The 12,909-nt window shown below is 38.9% G+C and overlaps 2 protein-coding genes across 2 annotated transcripts; both read left to right on the top strand.

Moving 5' to 3' along the window:
• The first annotated feature begins 2,486 nt into the window (after nucleotides 1–2,486).
• LOC129242544 (transmembrane protein 209-like) lies at nucleotides 2,487–8,359 on the top strand. The gene is made up of 9 exons (XM_054879239.1): nucleotides 2,487–2,591; nucleotides 2,646–2,944; nucleotides 3,005–3,118; nucleotides 3,178–3,421; nucleotides 6,160–6,308; nucleotides 6,370–6,497; nucleotides 6,739–6,970; nucleotides 7,035–7,132; nucleotides 7,199–8,359. Exons 1-9 carry the CDS (start codon nucleotides 2,569–2,571, stop codon nucleotides 7,556–7,558), a joined length of 1,647 nt encoding a protein of 548 aa, XP_054735214.1. The 5' UTR covers nucleotides 2,487–2,568; the 3' UTR covers nucleotides 7,559–8,359.
• Nucleotides 8,360–11,408: 3,049 nt separating this feature from the next.
• Nucleotides 11,409–12,350, top strand: LOC129242026 (uncharacterized). The gene has a single exon (XM_054878586.1). The coding sequence runs from the start codon at nucleotides 11,409–11,411 to the stop codon at nucleotides 12,348–12,350; it is 942 nt and encodes a 313-aa protein (XP_054734561.1).
• The last annotated feature ends 559 nt before the right edge of the window (nucleotides 12,351–12,909 follow it).

Raw genomic sequence — 12,909 nt, 5'->3', positions numbered from 1 at the left:
CACGCAGGGATGTTCAGTGGAAGGTTCATTGTAAAACTGCAGTATTTTTTGCTGCAATTTAAAGTTGAGAAATGAATTTGAAAATAAAAACATACAACTCATTTAAACTTAAAAACAATGATATTAAGCGTATCACAAAAAATAATAAAGTAATTAAAATTAAATTAAATTAATTAACACAGTATTTTTGCGTGGAACTCTTTATCGCGTAGGCGGCCTTCGGCCGCTCTTCATAAAAATAACCCTCATCAGTCCAACTCCGGCTACGCAATCCACAGTATTTTTGCGTAGAACCCCTTTTCGCGTGGGCGGCCTTCGGCCGCACTTCAAAAAAATAACCCTCATCAGTCCAACTCCGGCTACGCAATCCACAGTATTTTTGCGTAGAATTCCTTTTTGCGTGGGCGGCCTTCGGCCGCGCTTCAAAAAATAACCCTCATCAGTCCAACTCCGGCTACGCAATCCACAGTATTTTTGCATAGAACTCCGTTTCGCGTGGGCGGCCTTCGGCCGCGCTTCAAAAAAATAACCCTCATCAGTCCAACTCCGGCTACGCAATGCACAGTATTTTTGCGTAAAACTCCTTTCCGTGTTAAAACCATTGAACCCAAAATTAAAACGTCATATGCGTGTATGTAGTAAGCAGGCACAATAACCCCCATTCCCATCATTAACACTAAACTCAAGTACTTAATTTTTGTTTTCATTTGCAGGCATCCGGCAACACCATACTGTTGTAATTCCAATCTTCTTCTTGTTCGCGCTTAAAATTGGAATGTGATTGCATAGGCAAATGAATTTGCATTTAATTTTAATAGATATAATTAGAATATTAGCATAAAAATCGGTACAAACACGCGTGTGAGTGTATATTTGGTGATTTATAGTGAAATGTTAAAAAATATAGAGTGTAATGTGGCAAATTATACTGATGTTCCCAAGGGCATTTTGAATGTAAATAATTAAAAAATTATTATTTCCCGATTAATTTAAAGTTATAAAGAGTGTTCCTTAACACCTCACTAACATCTCCACCAAGTTTCATTAAAAAAAACATTATAGTTTGCCAGAAATTCCAAGATCGGCATTGTTCTAAATTCCAGCCAAGTTCTCCACCAAAAACTGGTAGATAAAGACATATCAGCTGAGTTCCTTTACACATTTGTTGTGTTGAACAAAAAAATTATTTGAAATATCCTTTACAAATTCTCATTTGTTGTTGTTGTGAAACCGGCGCAAAGGCAGATATGCACTAAAGCCCAGAATCCACAGACAATATTATTGTGCTGCCAAATGCTCTGCAATTAAAAATAAAAATTTTAATAAAAGTGAGGGCTAATGATAGTGATGGGATTATCATGTCTCCATAATGTATACAACATTAACGTTTTGATTTATGAGGTTTTTTTTTTTGTTTTTTGAAGAGCTGCCGATGCCGCCAACGCGGGAAGGAGTTCTGCGCAGAAATACTACGGGCTTACAAACACCATTTCCTTTAAAGCGCGCGGTATTGCACTAATTATTCTTCGAAAATAATTTTACTACAACAACATTATCCATATAATTACTTCAAAACAACGGAAAACCATAATTCAATTTCATTGTAAACACACGGACACAGAAATTTACCTACAACGGAAGTTATGGCAGCAAATGCACAGGGTTGTATTTATAAGAGCGTTATGAAAAAAATTTCAAAACAATTCAAACTATCGGATTTTTTTTTTTTGTTTTACTTAATTGTCTTGTGCGACATATTTAAAGTTATATGGGACACGGAAAGTGGAATATAATGCAGTAGTAAAGTCTGTTTTGTATCTTTACGGAGCAATTATTATTTTTGCTTTAACTTGAAGTTTATAACCTACATAATATATTTTTTGGTAATCATTTGGTCCACTTAGTTCTATAGTAAATATTTTTAACGGAATATTATAGAGAGATATTCATGTATTAGGGGCTTGGTTTTTTGAAAGCCAATGCTTTAAATTAGATGCCAGCATAACTTGAGAACTATACAATCGATTCCGCCAAAATTTATTAACATATTCATTACTTATATAGACACGGAATGAAATTTGAAACGATCTACTTCTCCAACTGTCCATACTTAGTTTGCAAAATGAAAAAATAAACGTTAGGTTCCTAAGAATTTCCTATTCCACGTAGAGACGTAGTAGACTCTTATCTGGAGGATTGTTCTAATATTTTGCAGTTCTTTTGCTTTTCAAATATACAGTTATTTTAACTGAAATTTTTTTTTTTTTTATGATACTTTTAAAGAGAAGATATGAAATGATTTAAAGATCATTAAATAAAGTGAACTGAATTTGAACAATAAGTAACTATTTTCGCTCATCGTTGTAAGCGTGCAGATGTCGCTGGTGGAGATGGAACCTGTGGAACTTACTCAGCAAACCAAGACGAATTCATGTAATGGATTCGCCGTAAAACTAACCTTAAAAACAATGTTGAGAATAAAACAGCTGAGATAAAAGGCGCAAAATTGTGGTTTATATAGTTTATCTATCTAATATAAATTTATGCATAAAAGTTAACTGCAAAACAATGCAGTGTTTGCAAAAGTATTGGTAAGCTTCTTAAAAATTTATCAGACTCAAATTATAATATAGATCTTCTATTAGTGGTTCCCCGAATAAATTAGTAGAGCGCGGATTAGATTTGCATTTGCGTGCCAAACGCGCTAAGAATTGTTTGCGTTGGGGCTCTTTTAATGTGGTACTACTCGCAATATTACTATTCGATATATCTAATCAGTGTCCGTATACGCACTCTAAATGGTATTACGCGGAGTATTTGGCGGCCGTGCTGACGGGACTCGGTGCCTTCTCATGCTTCCTGAAGTATTTCCTCTACTTATTTCATACAAATCCCATATTGGGCACAAAGGAACAGAAAAATTTACTTAAATTTGAAGACTGCGGTAAGGAAGGTTTTTAATTTTATTTTTCAAATATTTACTCACGATATATATGACTTTCAGATTCATCTTTTGTTATTACACCACCACCGCAAAGAAAGAAAGGAATGTGCGACGATTTAGCACCTAATCAAATCAACAGCACTTTGTTAAGCTGGCATTCGTCTTTTAATGATTGTAAGAATAAAGTATTGTATATGGAAAAATTATGTTTTCTAAATTGTATATCTTTGTAGCACGAGCTGGCATGTCTCACCTTTGGAATTATAGTCGTGGAACTCCGTCACGTAATAGCTTTAGCCCGCCACAGCAGCAGCAACCATTTAATGCTTCCTGGAATTCTTCAATGGGCAACAGATCAATTAATCTAGCATCAAACACTAGTGCTTGGAATAATTCCAATTCTATCGTGGAGCCTTATAACAAATACAGACGTGAGGAATTAATAACTGATGAAGAGGGTCTCAAACAATATTTAAAGTAAGTCCAATTTCTCAATTCATGATTTTATTACTGATTATTGTATATGTTCGAAGTTTTGACGTGCTAATCGTATTGTTCTGAATATCTCGGATTGTACTCTTTGTACAATATCGAAGTCAGTAGAATAGGTATTGTCCCAAAAATGTACACCATAGATCCTTATTGGCATTTTGTATTCTAGTTTTTATGCAAATTTCTGGTTCATAAGTAAGTTTTAAGTTTTCGAACTTTTGGCAAGAATATGTCTTCCAATTAAGACGTCTGTTAAAGTGTATAGCGCGATACATAACATTGTTGTCATGGGGAATAGTTACGTTAATTATTCATGACAACAGTTCGCCACGAATTTGCGTTGGTGGGGGGACATATAAACGCACTGTGGTTTTTTATAGCTGATATTTGTTTTTGTAGTTAGTGTAGTTATAGCAAATGTTAAGATAATTAAGGCTGCCTCAATAAGTTCATTAATGACTTTTTTAAGACTTTTCTGTAACTCGCATAGATTTTGGGGTTTCAGTTCTTTAAGAATTTCAATGTCGATTGATCGTAGCTTGTTGTAATAGGTTCACTTTTTGAATAGTTGTGTGCTCAGTAATTTATTCGAATGCGCTGTTAGAGTCGTGAGTTTGTTAGCTTGTGTTTCTTTGTTTTTTTTTTTAAGATTTGAACGCTTCTGATGTTTTTTCTAACAGTCTACTTCGCTACAAGTTGAGTTGATAGATTTCTGTATTAGGAATGATGACTAGGCATAGTGACCAGCCATTCACATAAATAGTGGACATTCACATAAGTAGTGGAAAAGACTTTACTTCGCTCCTTCCGCTTGACACCTTCTGCAGATAGGTTTGAAGGGTAGTCCAGCTGCATAATCCCATACTTTCCAATGGACTCTAAAGGTTGCAGTGATGTTGAGATGTTTGGCCGCCCTTTGGATTTTGTATGACAGCCATGTGTTTTTTGTTGTAATACATGTAGTTAGTTGCTTCCATCTTCTTTCGGCTAAAGCATGTTAGTGTGAAGCAATGGATGCTTTTATTGTGTTCAGTGGGGTGGAGACTGCCACCGCCTCTGCTAAGTCTAGTGTCGAACCTTCGCTCATCCGCTATCTCATTACCCCGTATGTTCCTGTGACCGGAAACCCATATCAAAGTGATTTCAAGCCAATGACTAAGCATCTGCAGCTACTCTGTACACTGTAAGACTAGTTTAGATGAAATGCAGTTGGAGTCTAAGGCCTTTATAGCTGCTTGACTGTCTGAGAATATAGCTACTCTTGCACCAACTTTATTCTAGGGTTTTAGTGATTTGCATGCTTCTCTGATCGCCAACAGTTCTGCTTGGAACCCGCTAGCATAGTCAGGAAGGACATAGGACCTGTACGGTGCACTAGACAGGGATAGTTTATTGGGGTGGCAGCTCTTGTACGGAAAAAGCCGGTTAATTCCCGTAACGTAGAACCGGCTGTCATGGGAATGATATACCTTTGCTTTATACGTTTTACTTTAGTACCAGTTTTCGCGAAAATACGTAGTTTGCGACAGAAGGAAAGGATTTATTGTGGATATTAGTACCTTTTCGAGGGCAAGATAGTAATCTGATTGGCTATTATAATTACTACTAAATTTCCTGATTTCCTGGAAAAAACCACAAAAAAAATATTTGGTTAGTGCCTCTATTCAAGTGAACCAATAAATCAAGCACAACATTACAGCTGCTAAAATTGTACTGCTGCGAAATACCGTTAGATGGACGTTCCCACGTCAGCTGGTTACTTGTTACCGTTACGACCTAGATTGAGTCCAACCACCACCTATAGCAGATGAAGAGCTCCAGCTTCCTCGTGAGACACGTTTAACACTGGCTCAATTACGTTCTGGATATTGTAGCAGGTTAAACTCCTACTTATCCAGAATTGACCCCGACATACCAAACATATCGCACTTGTTACGTTAAAGCGTAACAACTCAAAATGAAAAGGAAAAGAGTAACAACTCAAAAATTTGTTATTTTAGCGCAACTACTAAACAAATAAGAATGAAACAACCGTTATATTGTTTTTAATGATATTTTCGTGCAATTACATTTTTTTTCCTTGTAATACCTATTCTATTAATATTTACGGAAACAGTTTTTCGTCTCTACTGCAAATGTTCAGATTTTGAGTTGTTACGCTTTAACGTAACAAGTGCGATATGTCCGGCACGACACCAACCACCCTTTCACATGCCCCCTAGAACAGACTCATCTAACACCCCTCTCCCTCTGGACCCAACCCGTCGAAGCAGCATGTTTCCTGGGCCTACCTCTAGATGAACTAGACGAAGACGACCGGTGATATGCCTGACACTGGCGGGGCTACTATCACTGTTAACAAACAAAGAAACAACAACCGTTAGAGGGAATTATATTTTGTTGCATGCTTATTTTCGAGCACAGTACAGTCTTCAGAAAACCTTGCGTTACTAGATCAAATAGAGTTGCTTTAATAACCATTTCATTCCATACAAATTATTGCATCTAATCAAGTGAACCGGACTGTGTGATTGACGTGCGACGTCATTTGCAATAATTGTAAATCTTTCGATTGGGTGAATAATTTTGCGCCACCTTATAAAAGTAGGAAATTCATCAATGTTCACGAATTAATTTTAGATAAGAAATAATAGTCTTAAAAGTTGTTAAAAAAAATTACAAAAGTTTAATCTATTTTTCATACAAAAAACTTTAAATTGCAGAGAATTTTCTATCCACGAACAAAGCATGAATGACACAGCCGATGTTAGTCATCACTATAATCCCAGTTCAGTAAATTCATTCTGGAACTACTGCAACACCGCGGCTAATATGCTTAAAACGTCTATATATCAACTAGCTCCAATGATAAGTGAGTATAAATACGATTGATTCACAAAGAATAAAATGTCTAATAAATACGCCACTCTCAGCACCTTCCACACCAAGTAAACAATTGGCAAGTGAAGACGGGGGGCTTAAATTTTTGGACAACAATTCGGAAATCATTAGACTCATTTCTTCTGAGAAACTGTCACAATATGTGGTGAACTTGAGAAGGGTAAGAACAGCTGCTTTTATAAGTTAAATAATATTTTAAGCTATACCAGGACTCCAGTCACTCTTCATTTTTTAAGCTCAGCAACACCTGTTAAAAATTCTGAGTGATGCCCAAAGAGTTGGGAAGTTCACAGAATAGTCGTGTCTACGACAGTTGAGAAACTACCACAAAAAATAGTTTAATAAACTCCAAGAGTAAACTATTAACTAAAATAATATTTAAACAATTTTTCTATATTCAGTGGATTTCGGCAACTATCCTGGAGCGTTTGGCCAGAGAAATTAAAAATGTTGATGAGTCATTTAAAAATCGCGGATTCGCCGATATGCGTATGGGAGGCATTGGTTTGGAGCGTCTTAAGAAAACTGTCGAGAATCAAAAATTTGTGAATCAGTATATGCCAATGTTGCCTTTGATACTGCCATTTCTGGAAATGTCGAGCAATCAAGAGTATTTGGTGCAACGTATAAAAGGTAACAGCAGATATTGCAAACTGTACAAACTGTTAACTTAATTTATTCATTTACCATTTTTCAGATTTGGCTGAGGGTTCTTGCATTGCTGACTACCACTGGAACTCGGGTGCAGCTTATCATGGCTTGAAATGGGATGAACATCTACCCACTGACTCAGCTGTATAACCATTTACATATATATCAATATAAAATTCATTAAAATTTGTATTTCTGTGTTTGTTTCAGATATTGTTCCATCTATTTTGCGTTTACATGGACAGCCAACTGATGCCTTTACCACAAGGTGGCGGTCGTCCCTTCTTCAGTCGTTATGTAATTATAGGCAAAGAAAAACGTTCTGCCAAGGAAACGGTTGCGCTTGTGAAGAATAAAGCACACTGCGCTATACTCTGTACCAATCCGCAAAAGCCACGTTTCAATTTCATAAGCGACAACGAAATTCATACATGCGTCTACGATCGTAATAATCTCTTTTATGTAATCATACAATTTTTAATCTATATGAAAACACATCAGGAAGGTGCATTGGAAGGTGTCAATCTTGGTAAAAGCGGCATTAATATTTTATGTGTCATCGAAGGCTGAATTTGGGAGTCAGCCATATGATTTCCTTGTAAAATTAACTCATATTTTTAAGAAGTTAGCATTATGATAATCTATTTTTTTACATATAAGCCACTAATTAAGACCTTGACATGTGGATTTAATAAAAATCTCACTATTCAACAGGAACATATTTGATACGAAGTTGAGAATCGTTACTTTTTTACGCTTTTAGTGTTAAGCCAATTTATGTTGATTGAGTGCGCCTTAAAGTAGCCATGCAACATCTGTTATAAGTTAAGTGCTTCTCATATTAAAAGCATATTAATAGCAATTTAGTTTCATATGACTAAGAATATTTATTAAATGTTTTTGTTTACTCAGTTTACTCAGAGAAAATATTTTGTAACCCGTACATACATACTTATACTACATATAGTACCAAACATACAAACATCACGCAGAAATAGCAATAATTTTGCAAGTAGTTTTCGCGTAAACTTTTAATTAAAGAGATTTACTGATTTATATCGCAAATCCATGGTACATTCCTTTGGACATTAATCGTTTTTGTGCTGTAGATTTATCGTGTCACTGGAGTGATTTGTGGCTTAAATACAGCGCGCAACGTCAGCAAAGGCAGCTGCATAAAATATATGTCCATGCATACACATGAGAAGGGAGAAGGTAAACTACACTCTTGTAGTGTAAACGTAAGTGATAAGAGCTGATAAAGTTGTCACAGTATTTTAAGGGCAAAAAATATGTTCTTAAAGTGAAAATTTTCGGAAAGATTTCACTGCGAAAGAAAAAAAATTTCACTATTTTATTTTTGTCTCGTTATTATTTTATTTTTATTTATTTTTTGTTCTATGGATAAAAAAAAACTTTTGTAGAGGTATGCATCTTTTTTTAAAGAAGTTACAAACGATTTTACCTGAATGCTGTGATATGCGTGGATTTCATACCCAATCTTTTGAATCGTTAAACTTATGGTTACTGTTTTGGAAGGCCTTATGTTCTTCCTTTTAAGGTCATATCCCAGCTCCTTGTCTACGGGTCTTTTCGAGCCATCTTTAAACCGGTGCCTGCAGTCTTGAAGTTTCCTTGCGGAGTACTCCAAGTGGCTTTATCGTCCAATTCAACTTAGAATCTCTTTTAAACTTGTATGACTTGTGATGATATCACTTTTTCTATGCCAAAATCTAGTCATACTAAACTGTGTAAGCTGGACTCTGCGGTGATGTACACACTTTGTAAGCGCTGAACCTGTCGGTACTCTTGATAGAACGTCTCCCACGCAATCGCTTCACATGTTACCGGTCTAATTATCATAGTGTGCCTCCATCTCAGGATCCATGCGCAAACCCACGATCCAATGGATATAAATTCGGTTTGAAGTGTAACCCGCCTTATCTTGTTAATAACGCAATGTCTGCTCCCAAGTCGTCAATCGTAGTTAGTAAACCAGTATATACTAATGATTTGACGCACTTTAAACAAAAAATGTCTTGAGCAGTCAAGTCACGTAAACAAGCCACAGATTCCTGTTCCCTCTCGCGACAGTCGGTTCTACGTAACCGGAAGGAACCGTATTTTTATCCGGCCAAGGATTGTCACTTCAGCAGTATCCCCTGTATATGTATGTGGAATACAGGGTAGGCCATTTAAAGCGGGCCCATCGGGCAACCCTATAACTTTTGACAGGAACGTCAGATCGACTAATGACATAGCGCGTTGGAAGCGTCAGTCCAAGACAATTTTTACCATGGAGCAGTACACTCCAAAAGAACGCGCTGAAATAATTCAGCTTTACATCCAAAATAACTTCTCAATTGTGAAAACTCAACGTGCGTTTAAAAAAAAAAATAAAGTTAAAAGTGCGCCATCCAAAAGCACTTTACAGCGTTTATACGCAAAATTTATTAACCACGGTAGTCTCAGCAATACCAGCCACGCATCCAGACAACGTACACGACGTTCTGCTGAAAATATCGAGGCTGTACGAGCTAGTGTTGAGGAGGCTCCGCGAACATCGAGTTATCGTCGTTCTCAGGAATTAGGCATCGCCAGGACAACACTCAGGCGCATGGAAGGCTACTGGTTCCAACAGGACGGGGCTACATGCCACACTTCACGCGCTACAATCGATTTTTTGAAGCCATTGTTCCCTGGAAGGTTGATTTCGAAAAATGGTGATTTTCCGTGGCCACCGAGATCACCAGATTTGACGCCACCGGACTTTTATTTGTGGGGTTATCTGAAATCCAAGGTATACATCAACAAGCCAAGGACTCTAACTCAACTTAAAAACAATATCCGACGCGAAATCGCCGCCATACCGGCCGAAATATTGGCCAAAACGATGGAAAACGCCGAAAAAAGGACACATTTGGCCATCAAGGCCAGAGGCAAACATTTGAAGGATATCATTTTCAAAAACTAGCTGGAACAAATCTCCTTGAATCAAAATAAATGATTTTTCATATCAACACAAAAAAAAAAATGTTTTTTTCAATGTTTTTTTTCAGAAACAAATGGGCCCGCTTTAAATGGCCTACCCTGTATTTATGCGCCTACAATAACATTTTCTTAACTTTTGACAACCGACTTTGAAAACACGGTTCAGTGAAAAACGCGTTTACAGTTTTGAGTAACAATAAAAGTGGCTTGGAGCGCACACGTTCTAAAGGCTGTATCTCCGAAACTATTACTCGGATCGGCTTGAAAATTTAGGATAATATTCTTGAGATGTTGTTGAAATTAATAAGCAAAAAAAAAAATGATTTTTTGAACCCACGAAACCCATGTAACCCCTTTATAAAGTGAATATTTTATGCGCTGTATGGGATGTTGCACGATTTTGATCGAAAAACCAAACCTGTGATAAATATACAAATATAATGATGTAGAATTAAGATTTATATCATATTCTGTAAATTGTGCGATAACATAAATTTTGTAACGTTTTCTACTTAATAAACTCTTATCTCTTGATCGAACGATTTTACACACGGATTATTGGTATTAACGATGCATCTAAAAAATGTCCAATAATTTGCCTTTAACCATTCCTCTATCAACACTCAAGCCAAAAATCTATTGAAAAGATTTGGTTTCTAGTTCGGTAAATGCTTTTCACTTCGTTAGAATAGCCAGCTGGCAGTATAGTTTCTCTGTTTTAAATGTTCTCTGAAAAATGCAGCATTAGATACATCTCAGTATGGGGTAATTCCCTTGGGGGAGCCTGTTATCCCTAGAGGGCGCGTCCCCAGGTGGTGGATAGGGGAACACCTCCCAGATATGGAAGGTAGGAGAGTTGGTCTCCCCCGAACCACACAGGCCGAAGACGTAAACTTCGTTAAAAAAACTCCCTTAACCCAAGGTGTGATGCGACCCGTGCCTATTGGGTGGGTTTGGCAGCCGGGGGACTAAACAAGGCTGTCTTTGAACGGAGCCCTCCTGATATCAGGCCGCCTCAGGTTGTAACGGTGGCCTTGCCATGGTATGGGGCGCTGCCATGGTCGACCGGTTATTTCCCCTAATTCCTCTTTGGTCACCGCGCATGGCGACATGCGCAGCCCCTTGGGCGGGGCAGGTGACCGTACGAACCAGAACAATGAAACCAAACAAAAAACAAAAATCGGATGGCGGTGAGAAACAGACGGACAAAGTGACGGAAGGACAAACGGACGCACTGACAGCACAAGACAGACAAACGGACACACAAACTAAGCGACAGGACAAACAGTCGGTTACCCACGACAAACTGGGGATCGGATCCTCCACGGAGGATGAGCTCCTGGCCTCTAGCCAGGAAGCAGTTGAGGGTAAAGCTGTGGGCCACAGCACGCCAACAACAATAAATGAACCTACAACATCCGCTAAAGCCATGGGGCAAAAGCGCGTCAACAAAGGCCCATCAAGGTACAAGCTCTACCAGAGGTCTCTCGCTATCCTTGGCAGGATTCATAAGAACGAGACCGAAGGTAAAGCTCATCCCAAAGATGAGGCTGACAGGGCAAGGTGTCAAAAGGTGGTGGACGAATATCTGGCATTCCAAACCGCCCGAAAGACAGAGGCCAAAAAACGCAACCGTTCTCAAGACGAAAATAAAAGGGCAACAAAGAAGCACAAGATCTCAGATCAGGGTGCGGTTGTCCCCAAACTCACGAAACAATTCAGTGAGGTGGCAAGGGACCATCTTCAAATGGCACTGGTGGACGAAACTTCCAACCGCGGCAAACCTGTGCTGGAAAAATGGTCGGAGATTGAGGCTCGGTTGTCTCGCATAATCGTCGACCATGTCATGGCGAACCCGGAGGGTCAATCGCCAGGTTTCGACTCGGTGGAAGTGGTTCGCGGTTGCCGGGTAATCAAATGCGATGACCAGTACTCATTGCATTTCCTGACAAAAGCGATTGGTGAAATCCAGAACAGCTGGGATGGCTTGAGGCTCAAGCTCATTCCAGCTAGCGAGATACCACGAAGGCCGAGGGCTCGCATCTGGATACCAAACATGGAGTTTGAAGCCAATCAGTTAATTCCCTATCTCCAGGCTCACAACCGCGCAGTGCCGATGGCCGATTGGTCGATCATCAAAGCGGAGGCTCCGCAAAAGCACAGCGTGTCGTTCCTCCTTCAAATTACAGAAGAGAGCCTTGAACCACTGCAAAAAGTGGAAAATAAACTTCGGTTTGGCATACGGAAGGCCCAGCTGAAGATATTCCGTTCAGCGAATCCGGAGGAGGAGCAGGATGAGGTTGACGGCACCAGCGAACTGCTGACTGGCATGCAGTTAAATGACGCCGAACCTGCGGAAGCAAACCAATAAAAAATGGTTTTAAAGGTTGTCCAAATTAACCTGCAGCATTCGCAAACTGCAACGGACAACCTAACCGTTCTCCTAGGGGAGGAGAACGTTGACATAGCCTTAATCCAGGAACCCTGGGTGCGGAGCAACGAGGTGAAGGGGTTTCCTGGAAGAAACTACAATCTGTACTATAAGCGTACTCAAGGTAATCCTAGATCATGTATTGTAGCCAAAAAACACTTAAACATATATTTAATCCCATCATACAGTTCACAGGATGTGACGGCCGTTGAGGTGGAAGCTGCTGACGGTGTCAGCATCACACTTGCATCCATCTATATGGCACATGATCGGCCAGCACCGCCCGAGGAGGCTTGTGGGCTTGTGCTTGAAGGAACCGGAAACAAAACCCTGCTACTCGGATGCGACGCCAACGCGAGGCATGCGTTGTGGGGAAGCTCTGAGACAAACGACCGAGGTGAGTCTTTATATAATTTTATTATTAATACTAACTTATCGGTATGTAACAGGGGTAACACACCCACTTTCACCTTTCCTAGTACGGAGTACTTTAGAGGAT

The sequence above is a fragment of the Anastrepha obliqua genome, chromosome 3 (assembly GCF_027943255.1).
Source record: "Anastrepha obliqua isolate idAnaObli1 chromosome 3, idAnaObli1_1.0, whole genome shotgun sequence".
In the NCBI taxonomy this organism is placed as follows: domain Eukaryota; kingdom Metazoa; phylum Arthropoda; class Insecta; order Diptera; family Tephritidae; genus Anastrepha; species Anastrepha obliqua.
The sequence above is the reverse complement of the archived record's forward strand: the minus strand, read 5'-3'. Positions and strand labels throughout refer to the sequence as shown.